A 24,984-nucleotide genomic window follows, 5' to 3' on the forward strand; every position below is an offset into this window, starting at 1 on the left:
GCAGCCATAAAAGGTGTGCAACAGCTGAGATGCACTTTTCTGTATAAGCCCACCTTAGATACGAGAACAGGTCACTGGGCTGCTTTGACTTCGCACCCATGCATAACCACACTTCCTCTAAGGCTGACCTCCTCAACAGAGACAGTATGCAATCTACCTTTTCATCAGTACTCTGATCTTTGGCTCGAATTACACATTCAACCTCCTCAATGAACTCAATAAGTGACCAACCATCCTGAGAGACATCACCACGAAAAGACTGGGTCTGACGCTCTCTAGGTACATACACATATGCCTTTGTGGATCCATTAACCAGAGCGGCAATAGTTGCCATTGCTTCGTCATGTTTCCTTTTTAACTCTGCAATCTGTGACTGTGAGTCAACTACATGGTTACCCTCACCACCAGGGGCGGCTTCCCCATCACCTGCTGGCTTTGACATTGTGAAATGTTTGTACACAAACTCAGTTCGTGGATATACTGTAGAGTACAAACAGTCTGAAAGTTTCTGGATGGATGGAGATGATGGCAGATGGTCCTCTGCGATGGTCAGTGACGATCCGGGATAATCTACAGTGGTTCACGGCGTTCTCTGGATCCCGGCAGTCTGGTTACAGACAGAACCTCCAGGCAGGCCTCGCTGCCTGTTGTCAGATCCCCTGGTCCCTCGTCAGATTTCTCTGGCTCCGTACCACTCTTCACCACTAAAAATTATGCACTTCGCTACCCTAACAAAGCTATCAGAACCCCACTCCTGGTATCAAAATGTGTAGCCTGGCAAAAGTAAACCCAGCACAGGACACAAACTAATTTGGGGTTGTTTATTCTGTCAAAGCTTACATTTAAAAAAGGATCATGTATAAGGGAAATCACCACAAGATTAAGTCACCATAAAGTAAAGTTCAGTCTAAATCACAATCTAGTGAAATCTGTTAGTAAAGTGCATAAAACAATCTGAGTACAATAAGTACAAAGTGAAATGCATAAACAGTAGTGGCTCTGGTTTCTATAGAAACACAAGAAAATGCAGAGACCACAATGTTCAGTTAGAATGGACTTTAAAACATTTCAAATGTCTGGGTACAAGATATCCATACGTAAAATGACATTGTGCATGAAAAACAAAAATACATTTTGTCATAAAACAATATGAATAATTACAAACACACTGTCCACGTGATACCCTAACCCCACATGGAGGATCATGTAGATACAACAGTAGATCCTCATCTCACCCATACTGCACTGAGAGAAATGTCATATCAACAGATAAGTTACAATTCAAAAATGAAACAATACAACACCCTGAAGCTTTACACAAAATATAATGTAAATCTGACAATTACTCACGCTTTAAATAACGTTATCAACAACTCCACAGCGTGGTTCTGAGAGCACTGGTATTCAGCTAGGAAGAAGCTAACATCCTTATATAAATGATTATTTACCCAAAGTAACATTGGACCCACATTGGATTTCAATAGCTCTCTAGTGTAATTGCTTGCTCTCACTCTTACACACTGCACATGCGCAATCCCATAACTGCTTGCACACCTTATTTAGAATATCTTAAAGGGACAGTGCCATCTAGTGGATATAAATGAGTGCAGCTATGCAGTTTTACCACCTGGCTACAAATGGACATTAGACCGGTAGAAATCTGTCCTTTGGTCTGAGTCCAAATTTGAGATTTTTAGTTGCAACCGCTGTGTCTTTGTGAGATGCAGAGTAAGTGAATGGATGATCTCCGCATGTGTCGTTCCCACCGTGACGCATGGAGGAGGAGGTATGAGAGTGTGGGGGTGCTTTGGTTGTGACACTCTCTGTGATTTATTTAGAATTCAAGGCACACTTAACCAGCATGGCTACCACAGCATTCTGCAGCAATACGCCATTCCATCAGGTTTGTGCTTAGTGGGACTATCATTTGTTTTTCAACACGACAATGACTCAACACACCTCCAGGCTGTGTAAGGGATATTTGACCAAGAAGGAGAGTGATGGAGTGCTGTATCAGATGACCTGACCTCCACAATCACCCGACGTAAACCCAATTGAGATGGTGTGGGATGAGTTGGACCACAGAGTGAATGGTAAAGCAGCCAGCAAGTGCTTAGCATACAGTGCCTTGCGAAAGTATTCGGCCCCCTTGAACTTTGCGACCTTTTGCCACATTTCAGGCTTCAAACATAAAGATATAAAACTGTATTTTTTTGTGAAGAATCAACAACAAGTGGGACACAATCATGAAGTGGAACGACATTTATTGGATATTTCAAACTTTTTTAACAAATCAAAAACTGAAAAATTGGGCGTGCAAAATTATTCAGCCCCCTTAAGTTAATACTTTGTAGCGCCACCTTTTGCTGCGATTACAGCTGTAAGTCGCTTGGGGTATGTCTCTATCAGTTTTGCACATCGAGAGACTGACATTTTTTCCCATTCCTCCTTGCAAAACAGCTCGAGCTCAGTGAGGTTGGATGGAGAGCATTTGTGAACAGCAGTTTTCAGTTCTTTCCACAGATTCTCGATTGGATTCAGGTCTGGACTTTGACTTGGCCATTCTAACACCTGGATATGTTTATTTTTGAACCATTCCATTGTAGATTTTGCTTTATGTTTTGGATCATTGTCTTGTTGGAAGACAAATCTCCGTCCCAGTCTCAGGTCTTTTGCAGACTCCATCAGGTTTTCTTCCAGAATGGTCCTGTATTTGGCTCCATCCATCTTCCCATCAATTTTAACCATCTTCCCTGTCCCTTCTGAAGAAAAGCAGGCCCAAACCATGATGCTGCCACCACCATGTTTGACAGTGGGGATGGTGTGTTCAGCTGTGCTGCTTTTACGCCAAACATAACGTTTTGCATTGTTGCCAAAAAGTTCAATTTTGGTTTCATCTGACCAGAGCACCTTCTTCCACATGTTTGGTGTGTCTCCCAGGTGGCTTGTGGCAAACTTTAAACGACACTTTTTATGGATATCTTTAAGAAATGGCTTTCTTCTTGCCACTTTTCCATAAAGGCCAGATTTGTGCAATATACGACTGATTGTTGTCCTATGGACAGAGTCTCCCACCTCAGCTGTAGATCTCTGCAGTTCATCCAGAGTGATCATGGGCCTCTTGGCTGCATCTCTGATCAGTCTTCTCCTTGTATGAGCTGAAAGTTTAGAGGGACGGCCAGGTCTTGGTAGATTTGCAGTGGTCTGATACTCCTTCCATTTCAATATTATCGCTTGCACAGTGCTCCTTGGTATGTGTAAAGCTTGGGAAATCTTTTTGTATCCAAATCCGGCTTTAAACTTCTTCACAACAGTATCTCGGACCTGCCTGGTGTGTTCCTTGTTCTTCATGATGCTCTCTGCGCTTTTAACGGACCTCTGAGACTATCACAGTGCAGGTGCATTTATACGGAGACTTGATTACACACAGGTGGATTGTATTTATCATCATTAGTCATTTAGGTCAACATTGGATCATTCAGAGATCCTCACTGAACTTCTGGAGAGAGTTTGCTGCACTGAAAGTAAAGGGGCTGAATAATTTTGCACACCCAATTTTTCAGTTTTTGATTTGTTAAAAAAGTTTGAAATATCCAATAAATGTCGTTCCACTTCATGATTGTGTCCCACTTGTTGTTGATTCTTCACAAAAAATACAGTTTTATATGTTTATGTTTGAAGCCTGAAATGTGGCAAAAGGTTGCAAAGTTCAAGGGGGCCGAATACTTTCGCAAGGCACTGTATGTAGGAACTCCTTCAAGGCTGTTGGAAAAGTATTCCAGGTAAAGCTGGTTGAGAGAATGCCAAGAGTGTGCAAAGCTGTCTTCAAGGCAAAGGTTGGCTACTTTGATGAATCTGTTTAACACTTTTTTGGTTACTACATGATTCCATGTGTTATTTCATCATTTTAATGGCTTCCCTATTATTCTACAATGTTGAAAATAGTAAAAATAAAGAAAAACCCTTGAATGAGTAGATATGTCCAAATGTTTGACTGGTACTGTATATCTTTTTTTTGCTAAACAGGTGGGGCTGTTTCAGCCCCACCTGCCCTGAATGGTCGTCACAGCTCCTGTTAAAGGATGGCAACCGAATGAGTTTCATGGAGATAGACAACTGTAAAATAAAGTGTGACCTATTGCTCTTACTTTTATCACCATCTTTTCTCTCTTTCAGTCTGGAGTTATTATAAGCTCACATTTTTATATTACATAATGGTTTTTCTGCACCTGTTGAAAACCTATTAAACCTATTTAACCAAATGTATAAATAGGTTTAATAGAATGAACCCCTGTTAAGACTGTTGGCTGCTCTCATATGGCCATTGCTATATTAAGTGTGGAGTCCTTGCCAACTCCTTTGCAGAGCGTGTACCCAGTTTATTATTGCAGCTCAACTGTTATGTCCTTCCCTCTAGAGCATGTCCCTCTGACCATATCCTGACTCATTACATTCAGGTTTTTTTTTTCAATCTTTGTGGTGAGGTTCCAAGTGGTAAACGGTTCAGTTTTATCTTTTTTTGAAAAGATGTTTACTTTAATTTGGACTCATTGGGATTTTTTTGCTGCACCATTGATATGGCTCTACTGTTCAGATTGCAATCAATGTATTGAAAAGTGTAAATATGGAATTGTAAATGTAGCCTATTTTGCACACATAAATGAGCCCTATTGTTTAGTAGATGTGAATGATAAAACATCCTGTTATCAAGGCACAAGGCAAGACCCAAATGCAGACACAGGAGGCAGATGGTTGGAGTCTTACAGTGTTTATTCATCCAAAGGGGCAGGCAAAAGAATGATCGTGGACAGGCAAAAAGGGCAAAACCAGATCAGAGTCCAGGAGGTACAGAGTTGTAGACAGGCTTGTGGTCAAGGCAGGCCACACTGGTCGACTTGGAAACATACTAGACGAACTGACATTGACAGACAGGAAACACAGGGATAAATACACTACACTGGGGAAAACAAGCACCACCTGGATGGGTTGGCGACAATAACGAGGACAGGTGACACAGATCAGGGTGTGACACTTGTCTTTTGTTGATCTTCGGCAGAACTTGTGATATTTTACATGCACAATGCAATATATTCTGGCTCGCTGCTCTTCCTATCTGAGTCTCAAATTCCAAGTAATTTTCTGTAAATACTGTGATGTATTGTAACACAATAGACAACTGGGCCAGAGAGGCTGAATATGGACTTATCAGTCACCAAACTCTTATGTGTATCCCTATTAGCGCTCTTCTTCTTGCACTTAACCTCTGTGAAGCCCAGCGACTTGAGGGTGTCTGAAATATGCGTAAGGCTATTCCCATCTCACATACAAGACATTGTTAAGCATTACCTCTGATCCCAGTCAACTCTTCACTTTCAACACAGTCATCTTGGAGTTCAAATGACACAATGCTTCGTTCACACACCAAAGTCCTTTTTATTTGTTTTTTATTGTGGGGAAATTGAGATGTGGAAAAGGAAACGGGTCGTGTGTACAGGGCGACGATGAGTAGTGGGCGGTCCAAGGTGAGTGGTTGGGTGATTGAGAGCTCGTGATTGGCTCATTTACTCCGCCTCCTTGTCCTCTCCGTGGGTGATAACGTAGCACAGGTTCTTGTAGTCCAGATTCCCGGCGACGTCCAGGGGGAAGTTTGTGAACATGTCTTCAACCTGGAAGGGTGAAGCACACAAAGGTCATGCAATGTCATGGGTTGAAAAACTGATTGGTAACTGTTTTCACCTTATGCTAATAATATATTAACCTAGCCTTTTAGCACTCCAAGCTGAACTTGGTGTGTATCGATAGTTGAAATAAAAGTGAACACACATGCATCTCAAGTCACAATGTGGCATTCTAAGCCGAGATGAGACCAAAATATCCACTCATGCTTGTGCTTTATGCTATGAAAACGAGCCATGATACACACTTATTCAAAATGAATGCAAGTTATTTCTGTGAGTACATCAATATGCTTTTAAGAAAGGAATGCCATTGTCTTATAGGGTCTCATAATAGTACTGCGTTAGCTCATTGGAAGTAGATAAGTCTCCTGTATATAGTTAGAAGGGGACAGTGCTCTGGATGGGGGCTCTGATCAGATTCACTGTCTTTGTGATGAAATACAGGATCACTTTTGTGAGGACCAGATGGTCTGAAGGAAACGCTTGTTCCATAGCTTTACTGGGCCCTGATGGGGCTCAGGGTCAGCGATAAGTGGGTTAGAGATATAGTCTATGAAATGGACTTGTGTGATGGATGGGTCTCTGACAGGAAACGAGGTATAAGTCAACCAGTGAAAGTTGACTGATTCCAAACACAAATCCCACTGAGCCTCAGAAACTTGGGAGAAGGACATTACCTCAGCTTCGGTGAACTTGTCCGCCTGAGACATGATGTAATATTTGATACTGGAAAGGAAAATGATGACTTGTTAGATACAGTACATCAACCGTGACAGTGAGCTCTTTTCTCAGAGTTGGCTCCAAGAAGTTACACTTTTTTCTTTAATTATTTCCTAAAACACACAAGAAAAGGTCCCATTTTTCTACAAGAATCTATAAAACTACTGAAACTATTATTGATGGGTAATTATCAGAGAGGTTCAATAGATTAGAATTTAGTAATTTTTTTAAAGCAATTCTAATGCGTTATCTATTACTGTAGTAGTTATTGACTTCTTGAATAATTCCTAAAGCGACTAATTAGAGCATTTTAGGAATTTGATCATTACTAACTGTACCGTGTACACATTAGGGGATAGAGCGACAGGTACTGTTGTAACTTTGACAGTATTAGAATGAATAAAGTCCTTACTCCTCTCCCTTGAGGACTCCCTGTCCCTCGGGGTCGAAGATCTTGAAGGCATTAATAATGGTCTCCTCGGGGTCAGTACCTGAGACAGAACACTTTTTTCAGACATACAGCTGGTCTGTCTAAACAGTGCACAGTGAAAAAATATCACTGAGGAAAATAGTCATTTTCCTCATGTCGGTCTGAATATGTGATTGTTATAAGCAATAGCTAGTCATAATATTTCAGTTTACATGTGATGAACCATATATGACATATGCAAGCCTTTGTGGCCATACAGTGGTGTGGCTTGACCTTTCAACTTCTCGCCAAACATGGAGAGGAAGATGGTGAAGTTGATGGGTCCAGGGGCCATCTTTAGCATCTCGTCCAGCTCATCATTACCCACGTTAAGACGGCCTGCAGAGACACACAGGACAGGAAGAGATAGAGGTCAGAGGTCAGTGGGACCACTCACATGACCAGGTGGGAAAGTACAGCAGCACCAGAGCCATTATTTATAGAGTTGGGCCAACTTCTAGAATGTTGAATATTGTTCTAATTCTGAACATTCAGTTACATAGCATCAGAGTCATATATAGAGAGAGTTTGGCCAGGTTTTAGAACGGCTGCCATGTTAACACCTTTATTCTCGAAATGTTGGTGATGTAACAATAGGATAAGAGCTCCTCTGACAATTCCCTATGGAATAATTCCCTATGTAAATAATCTAAACAGAGCAGCGAATTGAACAGACTATTTATTGATTAGCTTTCAGAATCCTGTGTATCCAAGTCTGTACTGTGTTGTGGACTTGTGATGTCAACAAATTGCATATATGGTATCACTGGACATCTTCATAGGTTTTGCAAACTATCAGAAATAAACAGCACGTTGCAGAAGTGTCAATTATTACTTAGAAACGGCTATGGAGGAGAAAGTGGCACTCTGAACGTTTATGTGATGTTAATTAGGTGCTAACATGGCTGCGATATCATTTTAAGTGTCATGTAAATGGTTCATAATGCTCATTATAGACATTATATTCCCTGTGTAATGTTAATGAGGCGCTAACATGGCTGCCATAGAATGTTGGGTCATGTACAGTACCAATTCAAAAGTTTGGACACACCTAATCAGGGTTTTTCTTTGTTTTGACTATTTTCTACATTGTATAATAATAGTGAAGACATCAAAACTATGAAATAACACATATGGAATCATGTAGTAACCAAAAAAGTGTTAAACAAGTCAAAATATATTTTATATTTGAGATTCTTCAAAGTAGCTACCCTTTGCCTTGATGACAGCTTTGCACACTCTTGGCATTCTCTCAACCAGCTTCACCTGGAATGATTTTCCAACAGTCTTGAAGGAGTTCCCACATATGCTGAGCACTTGTTGGCTTGTGTCCAAACATTTGACTGGTACTGTAAGTGCATCATATTGTAGAAACCTTAATGGCCCAACTCTCTAAATACATGACTCTGAGCAGCACAGGCATTATGGTCAGAGATTGTTGTTTGGATCAGTCATTCTCAATATAAATGTTTGTGTTTTGTGGAAGCAATCATTACACTCATCGGAGATATCTGGAGGACAGAGGGAGGGGTAACTTCTTGTCCAAGGAAGATAACTTCACCACCAATTTTATACTGCAAATGGCCGTTCTCCAGAGGAGTAAGCATTAGCCTTAGCTCACCCAGTGCACAGAATGTGTCCCTCAGGTCATTCTTGTCAATGAAACCGTCTCTGTTCTGGTCCATGATGGTGAAAGCCTCCTTGAACTCCTGGATCTGGGCTTGCTCAAACATGGAGAACACATTGGAGCTGGCCTCTGCTGCCTTCTTCTTTGCCTTTTTGGGTGCCTGAGATACACAGGGAAATGGCTATTACTTTTGAGGTTATGATGAATAACAACAGCGTACATACATTTCAATAAAGTTTGCATACATTGACTTTGATTTTGAATTATTTGACAGCATCATGATATATAACAGTAATAATATAATGACTGTTATAAACTGGGCGGTTCGAGCCCTGAATGCTGATTGGCTGACAGTCGTGGTATATCAGACCGTATAGCACAGGTGGGACAAAACATAGATTTTTTACTGCTCTAATCACATTGGTAACCAGTTTATAATAGCAATAAGGCACCTCAGGGGTTTGTGGTATATGACCAATATACCACGACTAAAGGTTGTGTCCAGGCACATCGTGCTTAAGAACAGCCCTAAGCTGTGGTATATTGGCCATATACCACACCCCCTTGGGCCTTATTGCTTAATTATATTCCATAAGTTATAATAATGAATGATAAGTAAGAATAATTACATAAATTACGTTTACTGCGTTTTGCTCATTTCAAATGCATAACCAAAACTATGAACATCTAACATTGAACTACAGAGCACAGCATGCGGTCACAAAACCACATGGCTATTAATATCTCTAATTAAACGTGTAACTTTTAGAGCATGCAAGCTTTCAATATTGAAGAGCCACAGTTCATAAATGTTTACAACACACTGTAGTAGAGGTCAAGTGTTGCAATCAACAGAGTCAGGCACCCCAAAAAATGATGAACTATTTGAATGGCGTTCCTGCTCTTTACATTGATTGGATACACAGTGGAGATGGTTAGGGCATATTATTATTAGGTCTGACTTTTATAAGATCTAATAATCACAGTTATTACTAACCTTCCAAGATATTCTTTCTTCTTATCATTCAAACATGTTTGGTATGCAATCAAGCTCCCCCATCACTACAGTTTGGGATTTTAATTACGGTTGGCAAGACATTTACTCCGTTAATTTACCATTCCGCACAGCTGTTATCAAATATACAAGTGTTCGACCGATCCTTGATTACCTCACAAAATAGAATCTTAATAAATGCATTTAAAAACATCAACACCTGTCTGCTTCTGAAGTAAGCTTAGCTTCTCCAAGAACTCTAAGCATCCTATACACCATGAAAGTGAGACACTTAGTTAACCCCAAGGTGAAGACGAAGACAAGTAGAGAGCAGAGAGTGAGGGAGGTGTCATTCTTACCATTATGTCAGGAGCTTCTCAGTTGTTCACTTACGCTTGAGAGGACACAAAAAAATGACCCTGGTCACTTATATAGCGACACACTTGGCTCCTCTGCCCACCTGCTCTATGTTTAGACAATGGGGGAACGTCACCCAAGGAATGCCAGCCATATAGAGGACTAACACCCACCGCCCCCAGCCCCCCATTATAATTGACCCATGCAGGGGTGTTGTGGCTCTGAACTGTTTATGTGACACCTTATTTTAGGAGCAGGGGCCACAGTCAGACAGTCAAATCCGGCCCCTATCCCCGAGGATGGGACGGTGTGGGTAGTTGTGAGTATGTGTCGATGCCTCAGACTTCACAGATCCTGTAGTTAGGCCGGGTGCGACACCGCGTCTCAGCCCGCCAGATTACCACGGTAATGAATTGATACCCTTGTCTAGTTTGCGGTGGAAGGACACGCTTTGAACAGCTCTTGTGTGGCTTTTCATTAATAGGAGTGTTGGACACCATGGAATGACTAAGCTCACTGAGGTCACTGGGCTTTGTTGATCACTTAACCATTGTATTGTCTCACATTGAAACGTTATACTCAACCCCTAAGATATTTCTTTAGGGAGGTGAACAATTCATTTAGCAATCACTACAGAGATGAATACAGGAAATAACATTGACACATTGATGTCAGCTGCACTCTCAACATAGCTCACTATTTTCAACCAATTCAGTTGTGCTCACTGCTCAACATTTGTATCTGAAACAGTATTTTGGGACCAAAGTATATCATTATTAGCAGCTTATAGATGTCCAGGTTGTATAAGCCAAACACCAGATACTTGATAGAAACATAAGCCCTTCAAATTGAACAGTCAAGCAAGAAAATAGCTCCTATTTACCTCAGTTGTACAGATATGGACCACTGTTGAGCTGGCGGCACTTTATGTTTGTGTGGAAAACAGGTGACCATTGTTCTGTCAGACGGCAGTAACTCATCTCCACAGCTAAGCAACCTTGGAGAGAGGCCTGTTTTAGCTGAGTGATAGGTTGTGTGTGTGTGTGTGGGGGCGGGGGGAGGGGGGTGCGTGCGTGTGTGTACAGTAAAATAAAATGTTCTGGTATAACGGGCCTCAGAGAATGGGCTTGGGGAGACTGTGGAGAATGTCCTATTTGCTGTGGTCCCTGGCACGCCATTGATTGAACCAACAGGGTGAAGATATTTTCACCCAGAGGGCTACTAGGGGGTTGTGCCCATGTTGGGTGCTGCTCCAAGCAGAGGTAGAGGAGAGGAGTCAAGGTCTCCAGGGGCAACAATGCCATGGGCACTGCATTCCTCCAATAACACAGGCGGCTTGGGCTCCTTCCTGGCATGTGACGGACCCATAAAACTGGCCAGCGCTTTGAATCACTTCATTATTCTTGCACCCTCAAGGCCCTTCCCCATTACCACCCAGCCCTGTCAATCACTGTATTCACATAATCTGTGTGGCCAACTGGACCACACTACCAGGCATGTCAATCACTTCAATAATTCTCCCCTTACTTTTTCAAGCGTCTCTCAAATTAGTATTTAGTCTTGTGAGAGTATGCTCACCTTTGAGTGTAGGCCCTATTATTAAACCTTTCCCAGTAAATGTTTTGAGTGTGTCGGCTAATCCCCTGACAGGGGTAAAGGTCAAGGATCCATCTGAACCACCTGCAGCTCACTCTGTTGTCAAAGGGCCTTGGCCAGCTGGATTGATTATAGGCTACTCTATCAGTCAGGTTTTTGGCGCCCCCTGGTGATTAAACTGCAGTAGGTAACTATGAAATTGACAACAAGCTCTTACTGTACAGACAGACACCATATACTTAATTGCCCCCTTAACACTTGTGGAGATCTGAGAGGATTTGATAAGAGTAAGCAATATGGCATAACCTCTGCCAAGGAGGGCAAGCTTGAAAAATTACAAAAGGTGAATGAAAAGGAGAACTCCTAGATTCTGCAGAGATAATGCAAGATAAGGCAAAGGTACAGTGCTGTACATTAAGAAAGCTTTTTTTTGGAGGGTAAAAATATGTTTATGACTATGTATACTGTAAGTGGTTTAGTTATATTTACCTCAGCTAAATTGTATTTTCACATGATTGCCAGTAGATGGCAGCGTATTCCCAGAGAAAGGCACTGGTCACGCTTGATACCATCTGAATTTAGAGTGAAACTAGACATAACCAGGTAGAGTGGATGAACCTCCATTTTAGATGTTAATCCATTCACCTTGTTTACATATTTATGCAGTAAGTACCTGATTATCTTGTAAAAGAATTACAGCTATTTACCCCACAGAAATAAATAATCATTTCTGTCTGATTTATAGTAATGAAAAATGATATGACATTAATAAACTATCAATTTATTCCAATGATGAACCTGTTCTTGTACCAATAATGGCACTATAGTATGATTCAGATTCCATCTGCACACAAACACTCCCACAGAGAAGCACACAAACCTCGCTGGGTGGCTTTCCCCTCGCCCTCCCAATTCCATTCATTTCCGATGTCTTCTAAAAGGCTAGCATTTCCTTAATTAAAATTTAATCCAGAATGCCGTCTCCTTAAAACGAGGACTAGCCTCCAGAGGAGTCTTATTTGATTAAAAAAAGACGAGGAGGAGAAGTCCTGGGTAGATCTGCGTGTGGGGGAGACGGCCCTAATTGGGCTCCCAAGGGGGCCCTGCCTGATAGAGGGAGAGAGGGAGGGGGGGGGGGGGGGGGGGATAGTGGTAGCACCAGGCTCTGGTGGATTAGGAAAACAAATTGCCAGTGGGGAGGAAGGCGCTGGGATGAGCACTCCCTGAGCCCCTCGCTGAGGAGAGGGGAGGAGCATAAAGCCGCAGGAGTCTTCTGGGGCCCTCCTCAACTCCCAATGCCCTCCTCAGCACCGCACTTCACTGCACTGCACGCCTGGACTACTGTCTGCTGCAACTCCCTCTGCTGCACTTTCCTCTCTTCCCCTGTATGATTTCCGCTCTCTTCTTTCCCCTTTCTCTCTCTCCTCATGTGTGAGCTATACTTCTGCTCCCTCTCCTCCTCTCCCTTCTGAGTTATACTTCCACACAGCACCTCTCTCCCTCTTTCCTCTCACTGTTCCTGGGTTACACTGCTTCCTCTGTTCCCCCTCTCCCCCCTCTGTCTTCCTCCCTTACCCTGCACACGTTTGTGTGTGTGTGTGTGTGTGTGTGTGACTGTCTGACAGTCATACGAGGGAGCCCAGCCAGGGGAGATGGGGACAGGAAAACGTCTCCTTCTTAGTTCCCTTATGGCCTGTGTTCATTCAGCATGTCACAGCTATTGTTGTGTTCCATTGGCACAGCAATGCTTTGTTTGAATTAGCCCATGGCACAATTTCTATATTTTTATGTCTACAGTTTCAGTACATAATGTACTGTCATTTTGAATAGGAATTCAATTTGAAGAAATATGATGTGTGCATGCTACTATTAATACCCCTTTGAGTGATATTCACTGCTGTACATCCTCCTCTACATGTTAAGCCAACGTTGATACCATTCTTCACCGCAGCACACTGCATTGGCAGGTTGATTAACAGTAATTTTCCATTTTAATTGGGGAATCCCAAACATAATTAATCATCAGAAAGCCCCCCACCCCCCACATCTATCCCCACCTTTCTCCTTCTCTCCTCTCTCTCTCTCTCTATTTCTTTGTTTTGTGACAGGAGACGTTGGGGAACGCTCCTCCATCAAGTTTGCCCATCCATGTCTGTTCAGTTCCCATCTTCCCCTGCGCAAACACAATCGTCACACCAATGGGCCTCCTTGTTAAGTCAAAGATAGCTCCCGGAGCTAAAAGAGAGAAAAAGAGGAGCTAGCTGGTCCCTGCGATACTGCCGCACTCACACGCATGATTACCTTTAAATGGACTGCCTTGGTGAGGCCAGGACTGATGGCGCTGTGGATCTACCAGACTCACTCAACATTTAGAGAGAGTGAGAGACAGAGGAAATGAGCGAGAAAGAGGGGAAGAGAGACAGGAAGGATAGAGAAAGAGATCGAGAGAGGGGGAGGAGGGGATGTAGAGAAAGGGAAATAGAGAAGGACAGAGAGAAGAAGAGATGGAGAAAGAGCGCGAGAGAGAGAGAGAGAGAGAGAGAGAGAGAGAGAGAGAGAGAGAGAATAAGGCCAACATAGTACTTTTATTAAAATAAATGTTATATGTGTGTGGAGAGAAAAAGTGATACATGCATTTAAATCTGAACTGCTTTCAGAATGTTTTTTTTTTTCCAGGATTGTCTTTTATTACTGTAATTTATCCTCTTTAAAGCCTCCTTCTGGAGATACATTTGAGACAGTATACATTTGTTCAACATTTCTGCACAAGTCTAGCTTAATTGAGACTCATCTTTACTCCATTCAGAAATGGATTGAACAAAGCTCTGCGCTTTTGACGGACCTCTGAGACTATCACAGTGCAGGTGCATTTATACGGAGACTTGATTACACACGGGTGGATTGTATTTATCATCATTAGTCATTTAGGTCAACATTGGATCATTCAGAGATCCTCACTGAACTTCTGGAGAGAGTTTGCTGCACTGAAAGTAAAGGGGCTGAATAATTTTGCACGCCCAATTTTTCAGTTTTTGATTTGTTAAAAAAGTTTGAAATATCCAATAAATGTCGTTCCACTTCATGATTGTGTCCCACTTGTTGTTGATTCTTCACAAAAAAATACAGTTTTATATGTTTATGTTTGAGGCCTGAAATGTGGCAAAAGGTCGCAAAGTTCAAGGGGGCCGAATACTTTCGCAAGGCACTGTATATAGCTATATATTCTCCATGATTATGATTATGTCATTGTGTTTGTGTGTGTGTCTCATCTGTCTATCTGTCAACCAATCTGTCTGTACTGTACTTATGATTGTTTGTTTGCCTTTGTATGTTCTTCTACTCTACTCAGTTAATTGAGATTGTTCTAGACCACTCCCTGGGCCTGGGAGGGTTCTAGTGGGGGAAAGTGCATGACAAAAGACACGGTGAGATAATACTGACAAGGTGTCTCTCTTTTTCTTTCACTAACGATACCCATGAAAGCTGGCCTGTCTTTCAGGTTTGATTTCTAATCACTGTGCACCCCACCCAGCCCAAGCATTAACTGACAGGAAATGTATATGGGTGAAGGGGGAAAAAGTCACTCATAAACGGAAAGTGCAGCCATGAATGAGCTGACAGGAGTTTTATGAGGGATTTTAGGAGATTTTGACTCACTATGACTAAATTGACTCTATCGTATGGTTGGCTTAGGTTGTGATGTAGTCTTCCCGAATGTATGGAATTTGAAATGAAGTAGTCAAAGATAACTTGTTTGACTACAGTTCATCGGCTGAATAAGTTGGCAGGCAATTTTGTAGTTTAATAGAATCCACAGATGTTTCACCTAAAGGCATTCATGTACTCTTCGCTTCTTAGACCGATTCATTAGATAACATAATGTCTGTCTGAGCGAGTGGGATTATACATTTCATATGTTTAGGAGAACAGACTGGTTTGGTCTGCATTCCGATGGTACGCTATGTCTTATGGGGGATCTTAAATACATGTATGATTACATGCATAAAATGACGGGGTTGAACAAGTGTGCATTTCCCTCTCTACTAGTTGGCTTGCATGCAGTGCCATGGGATTGTGTTCATGTTAAATGTGTCTGGTGTTTCTCGTTACCCAATAGCCCCTACTTTTCAACAAGTTATTCTGCCACTTATATGCCAAATAACTTTAAGAGCCAGGGATTTTCAACAGGAGTAATTGTGGCTGGCCAAAACAGCCTCTGATTCTATGGTAACTTAGACAGGCTATATTATTTCCTGCAAATGAAACAGAATGGAAATTTCCCAGCTTATCATTGAAGCAAACATTCTTGTAAAATTACATGCAAATAGTCTGGAAAATGGTAGCTTTTATAACAGCTAAATGTATCATTATACACTGTTTAGCTATTATACACTGGGTTTAGCAAAAGTGCAAAATACAAATGCAAGTTTATATTATGTATTTTACGTAAATAACCTTTATCAGCATAACAATGTGGAACAGAGTGTGAATAAGGGAAACAATATATATGAAAATATAACACTACATTCAGGCCAAGGCAAATAAATAATTTTGTCAATAGTATACTGTTTAGCAGTGAACAATACTTGCTTTAATAATCACTGTGATTACACTGTGATTTTTATTGGTGATTTTAAAATATTTCTAACTGAAATCCAGCAATATTCAAGTTCTTAAATGTGTTAAAGTTTTGCATGAGTTACTTGACATGTGTTTCTTTGTTCTGTAATAAACAAAAACATCAAAGTTGTGATTAAATTATTTAAGTAGACGTAAGGCTATTTTCCTACCTACAAGACTGATAAAAGGTGTTGTAAATGAATTTTAAAGAACAAATATGGAAAGTTTCCAATCGAAAGTAGAATAGTATATACAGCACAACATGAAAACTATAGATTTCAGCAGATTGCTTGTATTCCCATTTCAGATCTACAGGGGCGCTGTTCTCCCAAATTCAAGTTCAAATTCAAGCACACATTGCTGAGACCGCTGAAGTATTGATAAAACATTCAGCCATGCAGTCAAATAATTAAAATGTTTTCACAATGCAAACTATACATCTTAGTCACTACATTTACTAAATAAAGTCCATGTAAAGAATTTATAATAAAAAATAATTTACAATAAAATAGTTCTAACCACCTTTCACAGTGTTATTCTTAAAAACACTTCAATAAATAAGATAATATTTACATGAAATAGAACTAACGGTTTACAACACCAAAACTATTAACGTGATTAGTGTAAAACGAAATATTATAAAATGATAATCTTAATCCAACAATTAATAAACGCATTTGAGCAATGATAAACAAGTAGCACACAGAAATTAGGCTACAGAAAGAAGAGCAGAAATAATAGGCTTACATGTAAAACAAGAGTAGGCTATACTACATTTCTCATGCATAGCCTAATCTAATGGATAGTAGCCTATATGAAATAGCAATATTGGCAATCACATGTCGAAAAGCGAAAAAAATCAGTCCAAACCACACACTCGACAACAAATCTTTCAGCATTGTTCACGATCTACATGGAAAATCCATCCCATGTTTTAGCTGTTAAAGAAATTGCCAACTCCCGTTCAATAATTATATTCTGTGGCCCTATTCAATATCACAGGTTCATGTTCAATAACTCCATTCCACGCCCATGTTCAATAAGCGATGTCCCTGTTCAATTGCTCCGCTCCGTGTTTTGCGCGCGCTCCCCCTCCTTTCTACTGAACTCCAGCCCCTCGCTCTCTCTGTATCAGCCTCTCACTCCGTCTCAATATGTCTCAAGATGGCGGCCAATGCGGGATCGATGTTTCAATATTGGAAGCGCTTTGATTTACAGCAGCTGCAGGTCAGCCTTTTTCCTTAAAGTTTCTCTGCTTTCTTGAAGCCTTATGCGTGGCAAACCGTTGTCGAGTTGTGGCTTCGCTCTTGAGCCCCTCTTTGCCGGTGTTTGTGGCCGCTTTTGGAGCTCTCTTCTCCCATTGATTAAAGCGGCTCTCTCGTTGATCGGAAATTGATCCTCTTTGTTCAATTCCCATCGATCAGACATCATGGCCGCGGGGAAGCGGTCACTATGGCAATTCCGGGAGCAAAGGCGATTCCACTCTCATGGAAGACTATTCTAGTTCAAAACTGGAAACTTAATACCTTTGAGAGGATGTATTTGATGTTCTTGATGCGTTTTGTTTGAATAATTTGGTTAAAGAAAATAAGTGCATTGGTTGTCTCGAGCTCTCGTGGGTGGCGCTGTGGTGCTGAAACGAGATGGGTGCAGAAGAGTTAGGTGACTTATGTTATCTGTTTTACACTGGGAAATATTGCGTTTGAATAAGAAATATACAAAATGTTGTGACAGCATACATTTCATAATAACTGTTTGTAGTTATTATTTTCGAGAAAAGCTTATCGCGAAGCATCGTGCTCTTTTTTTTTTTAGGGAAGTGTTTTGCCTGCATCTAGGCAACTCGGTAGCTATTTTAATAACAAAAACAGTTTGCTGATGTCTAGTTTGTCGTGGTTGTGTTAATCTGTAGAAAAAAATGTGTTTTGAAATACAGGCCAGCGAAAGTGTGATTTTTACTCTTTATGCGTAGCCATGGGCTGTAGACATGGATATTCTCACCCAAGTTCAAGTTTGCGTTATTTCAATCTGTAATAGTTTACCATTAACTAAATAACCAAGTTGTATGTTTTATTTCGTTTGAATTGTGCGCTCAATAGATTTTAAATGCATTATGAGTGCTCGAGCCACTTTTGCTTCCATAAAATGTATATCTGCTTTATAATTTATAGTTCTGTATGAGCATATACTGCAGTTTAAATTGAGCACGTATAGGCCTACCCAAATTTGATAAATCGCTTATTTTATTTTGATTTCAACAGGTTAAAGTTATCTAAGACTGAAATTTGAATTGACTGTTGACTAATCGACAGCAGCAACTTGGGAGTGTCATTTTTGCATATTAGGCAAACGTGATTGATTAATCAATAGGCCTATAGAATGAAGGTGTTATTGAATAGTCCCAATGAATGTGATTCGCTTTCATGATGGTTACACTCATTGTGAAGGCTATTTGTTACATTTAAACAAACTACTACCAATCGCAACATACGTATTTATGTAACCTATATAGTCTAGTTAATCCTTTAAAATCAATATTTGGTTACTTTTTCTCTTTGGCTTTTATTCTGATTGGTAAATTTCAATGAACCTAGTTGCCTACTAAAAGCCTATTCAACTCCGATTTCGTGGATATGTCGTTTTTGCATGTATTTTACAGCCTACAAATGTAGGCTAATGATTCTCAAATTAAAAGGGGGTGTAATATCGATTCAGGTGGCCTAGGCTACTATCAAAGGAATGTTTGAAATGTACACGTCACTGAGTCTCACGGGTTTTTGCACATCATGTCAGAAGGGGGAATGAGACAATGCGTGCCCTTTTCAATGGACAATATTTCCATCCCAAGATTAGAATTAAGTCTATTTAAAAGGTGCCGAAAATATTTTGTTATTCATCCGTATGCCGTTTATTTTCGACCATTGTTTTCCATGCTACGGAGTGTCTGCCATGGTCTTCTGCGGCCAGGGAACAGGTTGATCTCAATCACAGGGATGTGTTTTCTCAGCTATTTTGCCCCGTGCGACATGTACCATTACCTCTTGAAATCATTGTATTTTTGAAAAGGGTGTATTTGACGGTGTATTTGACGGCAGGCTCCTACTGTTCTTTCCCTATCTGAATTTGTTCACTCTATTTTGCGTTCAACTGGTTCAGGGATATTCTGGAGGAATGTAACCTAGGCTCTCGATCTGAAATGTTTTTTTTTGTAGAAGGAAAATAGCCTTACAGTTTTATGACTGATTTATGATTCTCACGCGAGGTGTGCTTTTGGCGCCACGAATATAATGCCTCATATTGTACCCACTGTAGCCAACCTCCGATAATTGAGAGTTGCACATAGGCTCTTATGTCTTTATTTACATAGTTAAAGCGTCCTGCTTCACATTCTGTCTAGCAATAAAGTCAACATTGATTACATTTAATTTTGAAATGGTAATTAAGTTCATATGACTTTATGGCCACAGTTATCTACACTGAACAAAAAATATAAACAACATGAGTGAGCATTTCTCCTTTGCCAAGATAATCCATCCACCTGACAGGTGTGGCATATCAAGAAGCTGATTAAACAGCATGTTCATTACACAGGTGCACCTTGTGCAGGGGACAATAAGGCTCCCAAGTGGCGCAGCAGTTTAAGGCACTGCGTCACTACAGACCCTGGTTTTTGGTCAGTGTAAATCAAATGGAATTTGTAATAGGTCTACCTTATTTAAGCAATAAGGCCAGTGGGGGTGGTCAATATATGGCCAATATACCATGGCTAAGTGCTGCTCTTATGCAGTGTGGAGTGCCTGGATACAGCCCTTAGTCGTGGTGTATTGTCAATATACCCCAAACCCCCGAGGTGCCTTATTGCTATTATAAACTGGTTACCAATGTAATTAGAGCAGTAAAAATAAATGTTTTATTTTACCTATGGTATATGGTCTGATATACCACAGCTATTACCAATCAGCACTCAGGGCTTGAACAGCCCAGCTTCTAATTGCATTTATAAACGAGGTGTTTTGAGCCCTGAATGCTGATTGGCTGACAGCTGTGGTATATCAGACCGTATAACAAAACATGTATTTTTAATGCTCTAATTATGTTGGTAACCAGTTTTATAATAGCAATACGGCACCTCGGGGGTTTGTGGTATATTGCCAATATACCACTGCTAAGGGCTGTATCCAGGCACTCCGCGTTGCGTCGTGCTATAGCCATGGTATATTTGCCATATACCCCCCCCCCCCCCCCCCCCCCCCCTGGGCCTTATTGCTTAAGTAAGGTAGGCCTATTACAAATTCCATTTGCTTTAAATTGAACAAAAATATTAATGCTACATGCAACAATTTCATTGATTTTACTGAGATACATTTCATGAGGAAATACATTCATTAAGCCCTAATCTATAGATTTCACATGACTGGGAATACAGTTATGCATTTGTTGATCAAAGATACCTTACGAAAAAATGGGCCTCAGGATCTCATCACAGTATTTTTGTGCTTTCAAATTGCAATCGATAAAATGCAATTGTGTTCATTGTCCGTAGCTTATGCCTGCCCATACCATAACCCCACCACCACTCTGTTCACAACAGCAAACCACTCGCCCACACAACGCCATACATGTGGTCTGCGGTTGTGAGGCTGGTTGAACGTACTGCCAAATTCTCTAAAATTACTTTGCAGGCGGCTTATAGTAGAGAAATTAACATTGCATTCTCTGGGAACAGCCATGGACATTCCTGCAGTCAGCATACCAATTACACGTTCCCTCAACTTGAGACACCTGTGGCCTTATTGCTTAATTATACCAATGGCATTGTTGAATATTCGTTTCTGATTGGCTTGAAGGGCATTCTAGAGCGTGCATTATTTCCTTATAATGCACAGTATATTTGCACAGTAGAATTCAATGGCTATAGTGTTGTTTTGTCTCTAGTCGTGATGTGTGTTTTATCCTATATTTATGTTATTTATTTAAAAATATATATAATTTAATCCCAGCCCCTGTCCCCGCAGGAGGTCTTTTGCCTTCTGGTAGGCCGTCATTGTAAATAGGAATTTGTTCTTAACTGACTTGCCTAGTTATTTAAAAAAAAAATATAGTTCATTATTACATGTTTGAGCTGCATTTGAAAGCAAAAGTCTAATTGAAAACATTATTGGCATTGTTGAATTAGATTTTCTTAATAGCAAGGTAGGACGGTGGTTTGGTTTGGTTAGCTAAACTAGCAAGTCTGTTTGTTTGGTTATAGCAACTACTGTCGCTATCTAGCAAACTTGCAATCCACTTCAGTGGATGTTGTACACATTTCTACCTGCAAATGAACACATATCTAGGGGTAAATGTGCTAAATTATACCCATGGTCTAAACGGGATAGTTACCTCGGGGCTCTATTCGTTCTCTGGAAAATAATGCAACTTTGTGGAAGGGTAGTTCCACTCTGCTAGCTCGTCATTCATTATTTTCCAGATCGCATAGCCCTTCATTGATTATCTCTTACTAATTGGAATGTCAAAACCAGTTAAATACGATTCTGAAATGACACATCTTAAGAAATGTATTCTCAAGTACAGTTATAATTTGTCTATATAGTTTATATCTTAAGTAATACATTCAGTTAGATAAATCTTGCATTATTTAGGTTAATTTTGTTAAAATCTCATACTGAATATTTTGTGGGGTATTTTTTTATGTTTAGAAAGAGTGAACCATTAATCTAGTCAGAAACCTTAACTACTATTATCAATCATTCTAAACAAAATGCTTCTTCATCTTTTATTTAACCTTTATTTATCTAGGCAAGTCAGTTAAGAACAAATTCTTATTTACAATGACGGTCTAACCCGGCCAAACCCGGGCTGGGCCAATTGTGCAGCGCCCTATTTATTTTTTATTTTTTATTTTATTTCACCTTTATTTAACCAGGTAAGCTAGTTGAGAACAAGTTCTCATTTACAATTGCGACCTGGCCAAGATAAAGCATAGCAGTTCGACACGTACAACAACAGAGTTACACATGGAATGAACAAAACATACAGTCAATAATACAGTAGAAAAAATACAACAAAGTCTATATACAGTGAGTGCAAATTAGGTCAAATAAGGGAGTTATGGCAATAAATAGTCTATGGTGGCGAAGTAATTACAATATGGCAATTAAACACTGGAATGGTAGATGTGCAAAAGATGGATGTGCAAGTAGAGCTACTGTGGTGCAAAAGGAGCAAAATAAATAAATACAGTATGGGGATGAGGTAGATAGATGGGCTGTATACAGATGGGCTATGAACAGGTGCAGTGATCTGTGAGCTGCTCTGACAGCTGGTTCTTAAAGCTAGTGAGGGAGATGGGAATCTCCAGCTTCAGTGATTTTTGCAGTTCCTTCCAGTCAGTGGCAGCAGAGAACTGGAAGGAAAGGCGACCAAAGGAGGAATTGGCTTTGGGGGTGAACAGTGAGATATACCTGCTGGAGCGCGTGCTACAAGTGGGTGCTGCTATGTTGACCAGCGAGCTGAGATAGGGCGGGGCTTTACCTAGCAGAGACTTGTAGATAACCTGTAGCCAGTGGGTTTGGCGACGATTATGAAGCGAGGGCCAGCCAACAAGAGCGTATAGGTCACAGTGGTGAGTAATGTATGGGGCTTTGGTGGCAAAACAGATGGCACTGTGATAGACTACATCCAGTTTGCTGAGTAGAGTGTTGGAGGCTATTTTATAGATGACATCGCCGAAGTCAAGGATCTGTAGGATGGTCAGTTTTACAAGGGTATGTTTGGCAGCATGAGTGAAGGGAGCTTTGTTGCGAAATAGGAAGCCGATTCTAGATTTAATTTTTGATTGGAGATGCTTAATGTGAGTCTAGAAGGAGAGTTTACAGTCTAGTCAGACACCTAGGTAGTTGTAGTTATCCACGTATTCTAAGTCAGAGCCGTCCTGAGTAGTGATGCTGGATGGGCTGGCTGGTGCGGGCACTGATCGGTTGAATAGCATGCATTTAGTTTTATTTGCGTTTAAAAGCAGTTGGAGGCCACGGAAGGAGAGTTGTATGGCATTGAAGCTCATCTGGAGGTTAGTTAACACAGTGTCCAAAGAAGGGCCAGAAGTATACAGAATGGTAGTCTGCGTAGAGGTGGATCAGAGAATCACCAGCAGCAAGAGCGACATCATTGATGTATACAGAGAAGAGAGTCGGCCCAAGAATTGAACCCTGTGGCACCCCCATAGAGACTGCCAGAGGTCCGGACAACAGGCCCTCCGATTTGACACACTGAGCTCTATGGGACTCCCTATGGGACTCCCAATCACGGCCGGATGTGATAGTCTGGATTCGAACCAGGGACTCTAGTGATGCCTCTTGCACTGAGATGCAGTGTCTTAGACCGCTGCGCCACTCAGAACTGCTGCGCTTCCCAGAACATAAGACATGTTAACTACACATGTCTACCAATGGTATCCATTTAATGAGTGTGCATTGACTCTTGACAGCCATACATAGTTCTCGCATAAAGTATGCGTCATGTAGGGTTATGTTAAGAGCCCAGCAATAATCATGTTAAGACCCATCCAATGATATTAGTCAAGACAGCTGCTCAGCAGAGAGGAGCGAGGCGATGGCCTGTCTGGAGGATCCAGACCCGACAGCAGGGTGGACTCAAGATTTCACCTCTATTATTGATGACAACTTATTTAATTTGCTGCAGTATTGCCACCGGTGAGTCTTTCTGACAGGGTATGCTCAGGCTTGTCAGGCACTGCGGTATGGCCTTTTCATCACCAGCGGCCACAGCCTCTTTTAATTGGACTCTCAGAATAAGGAGTTGCTAGTGATACCACATGTACATGTTACAAGTAATAAACCAGTATATTGTTTCTGTTTTTATGGCCTTCTCAAATTGGTGCATTCCAAATGGGAAAGACATTAAGCTTCAAGACAAACCTTAAATGGCTCGGCAGAAATAGGATTTCTGTCTCTGAGCCACTATCCCAAACAAGGCAACTGCTGCTTTCCACTCAGTGATCACCTGGGAAGCGCATCAGATAATGTAAATCCAAGATGTTGTAGTAGACTCAATGGTGATACCACCAGACATTCTAAAGCAGTTTATTTCCAACTGGAATGTAAGCTTATGTCTACAGCTTGTCAGTGTTACAGGCATTGAATGAGTTACAAGGATCAAGATGAATGTTTCTTCACAAGCTGTACGGGTGCGTTCATGCAATCCTGTCTGAAAGACCACCTACATCAATCAGCGTTTTCCAAACTAGGGATCGCAACCCCATGTGGGGTCGGCTGATTTGAAAATGGGGTCGTGAGGAAAAAGTAAAAAATAAAATAAAAAAACACTGCTTGGTTTATAGAACCTGGGTCAGTAACCTCCGGTAGCCGCTAGATGCAGTGGTGATAAACAGAGCGGTTTCTGTTTTCTTCCTACAAATGTGACTTTTGAACAGTTTAAGCTACAAAATATTATGACCCCATCACCATCACTGAAAGATAAGACTCAGGAACATGTATGTGTCTTCTGTTTCCCTTTGAATGCCATCAGGCACTAAACACTAAATCAGACACTAAATCAGAATGGGGGGGAAAGAACATCGATGTTCTTTTCTACACATAATATCATACGTATTTGACTGATCTTCTGAACTTCCCAATGCCTTTGTGATGCATTTGTCACTTTAAATCATCCTTCAGATTGAAATACTGTCAAAAGTACTGTCAGACTGATTTGTAATAGACTGTCATAAAAAATAAAAGTAAACATTGATTACATAACTCTTTTGACATGCTGGGGCGACTTTTTTTTTTATCAAAAAGGGGTCGTGGGTCAAAAAAGTTTGGGAACCCCTGATCTACATATTAGGGCTGGGAATTGCAAGGGACCCCCCTTCGCAGCTACAAACTGCATAGTATTTTGGGGA

General features: G+C 40.9%; 2 protein-coding genes across 12 annotated transcripts in view; one reads left to right on the forward strand and one right to left on the reverse strand.

The window, feature by feature from the left end:
- Window positions 1-5,446: 5,446 nt before the first annotated feature.
- LOC100136717 (slow myosin light chain 2) lies at window positions 5,447-9,879 on the reverse strand. The gene is given in 6 exon segments (NM_001124678.1): window positions 5,447-5,666; window positions 6,356-6,404; window positions 6,811-6,889; window positions 7,102-7,206; window positions 8,489-8,654; window positions 9,848-9,879. Coding segments are annotated over 6 exon segments (507 nt in total). The 5' UTR covers window positions 9,851-9,879; the 3' UTR covers window positions 5,447-5,561.
- A 6,458-nt stretch (window positions 9,880-16,337) lies between these two features.
- Window positions 16,338-24,984, forward strand: part of LOC110538892 (homeobox protein cut-like 1) — a 256,649-nt gene continuing 248,002 nt past the window's right edge. For all 11 annotated transcript variants that reach the window (XM_036937492.2, XM_036937496.2, XM_036937494.2 and 8 more), the window contains exon 1: window positions 16,338-17,288. In XM_036937492.2, coding sequence (XP_036793387.1) covers window positions 17,094-17,288 — 195 coding nt within the window. In that variant the 5' untranslated portion in view covers window positions 16,338-17,093. The remainder of the gene's footprint in view (window positions 17,289-24,984) is intronic.

The sequence above is a fragment of the Oncorhynchus mykiss genome, chromosome 12 (assembly GCF_057628025.1).
Source record: "Oncorhynchus mykiss isolate SJ-2025 chromosome 12, ASM5762802v1, whole genome shotgun sequence".
Taxonomy (NCBI): Eukaryota; Metazoa; Chordata; class Actinopteri; order Salmoniformes; family Salmonidae; genus Oncorhynchus; species Oncorhynchus mykiss.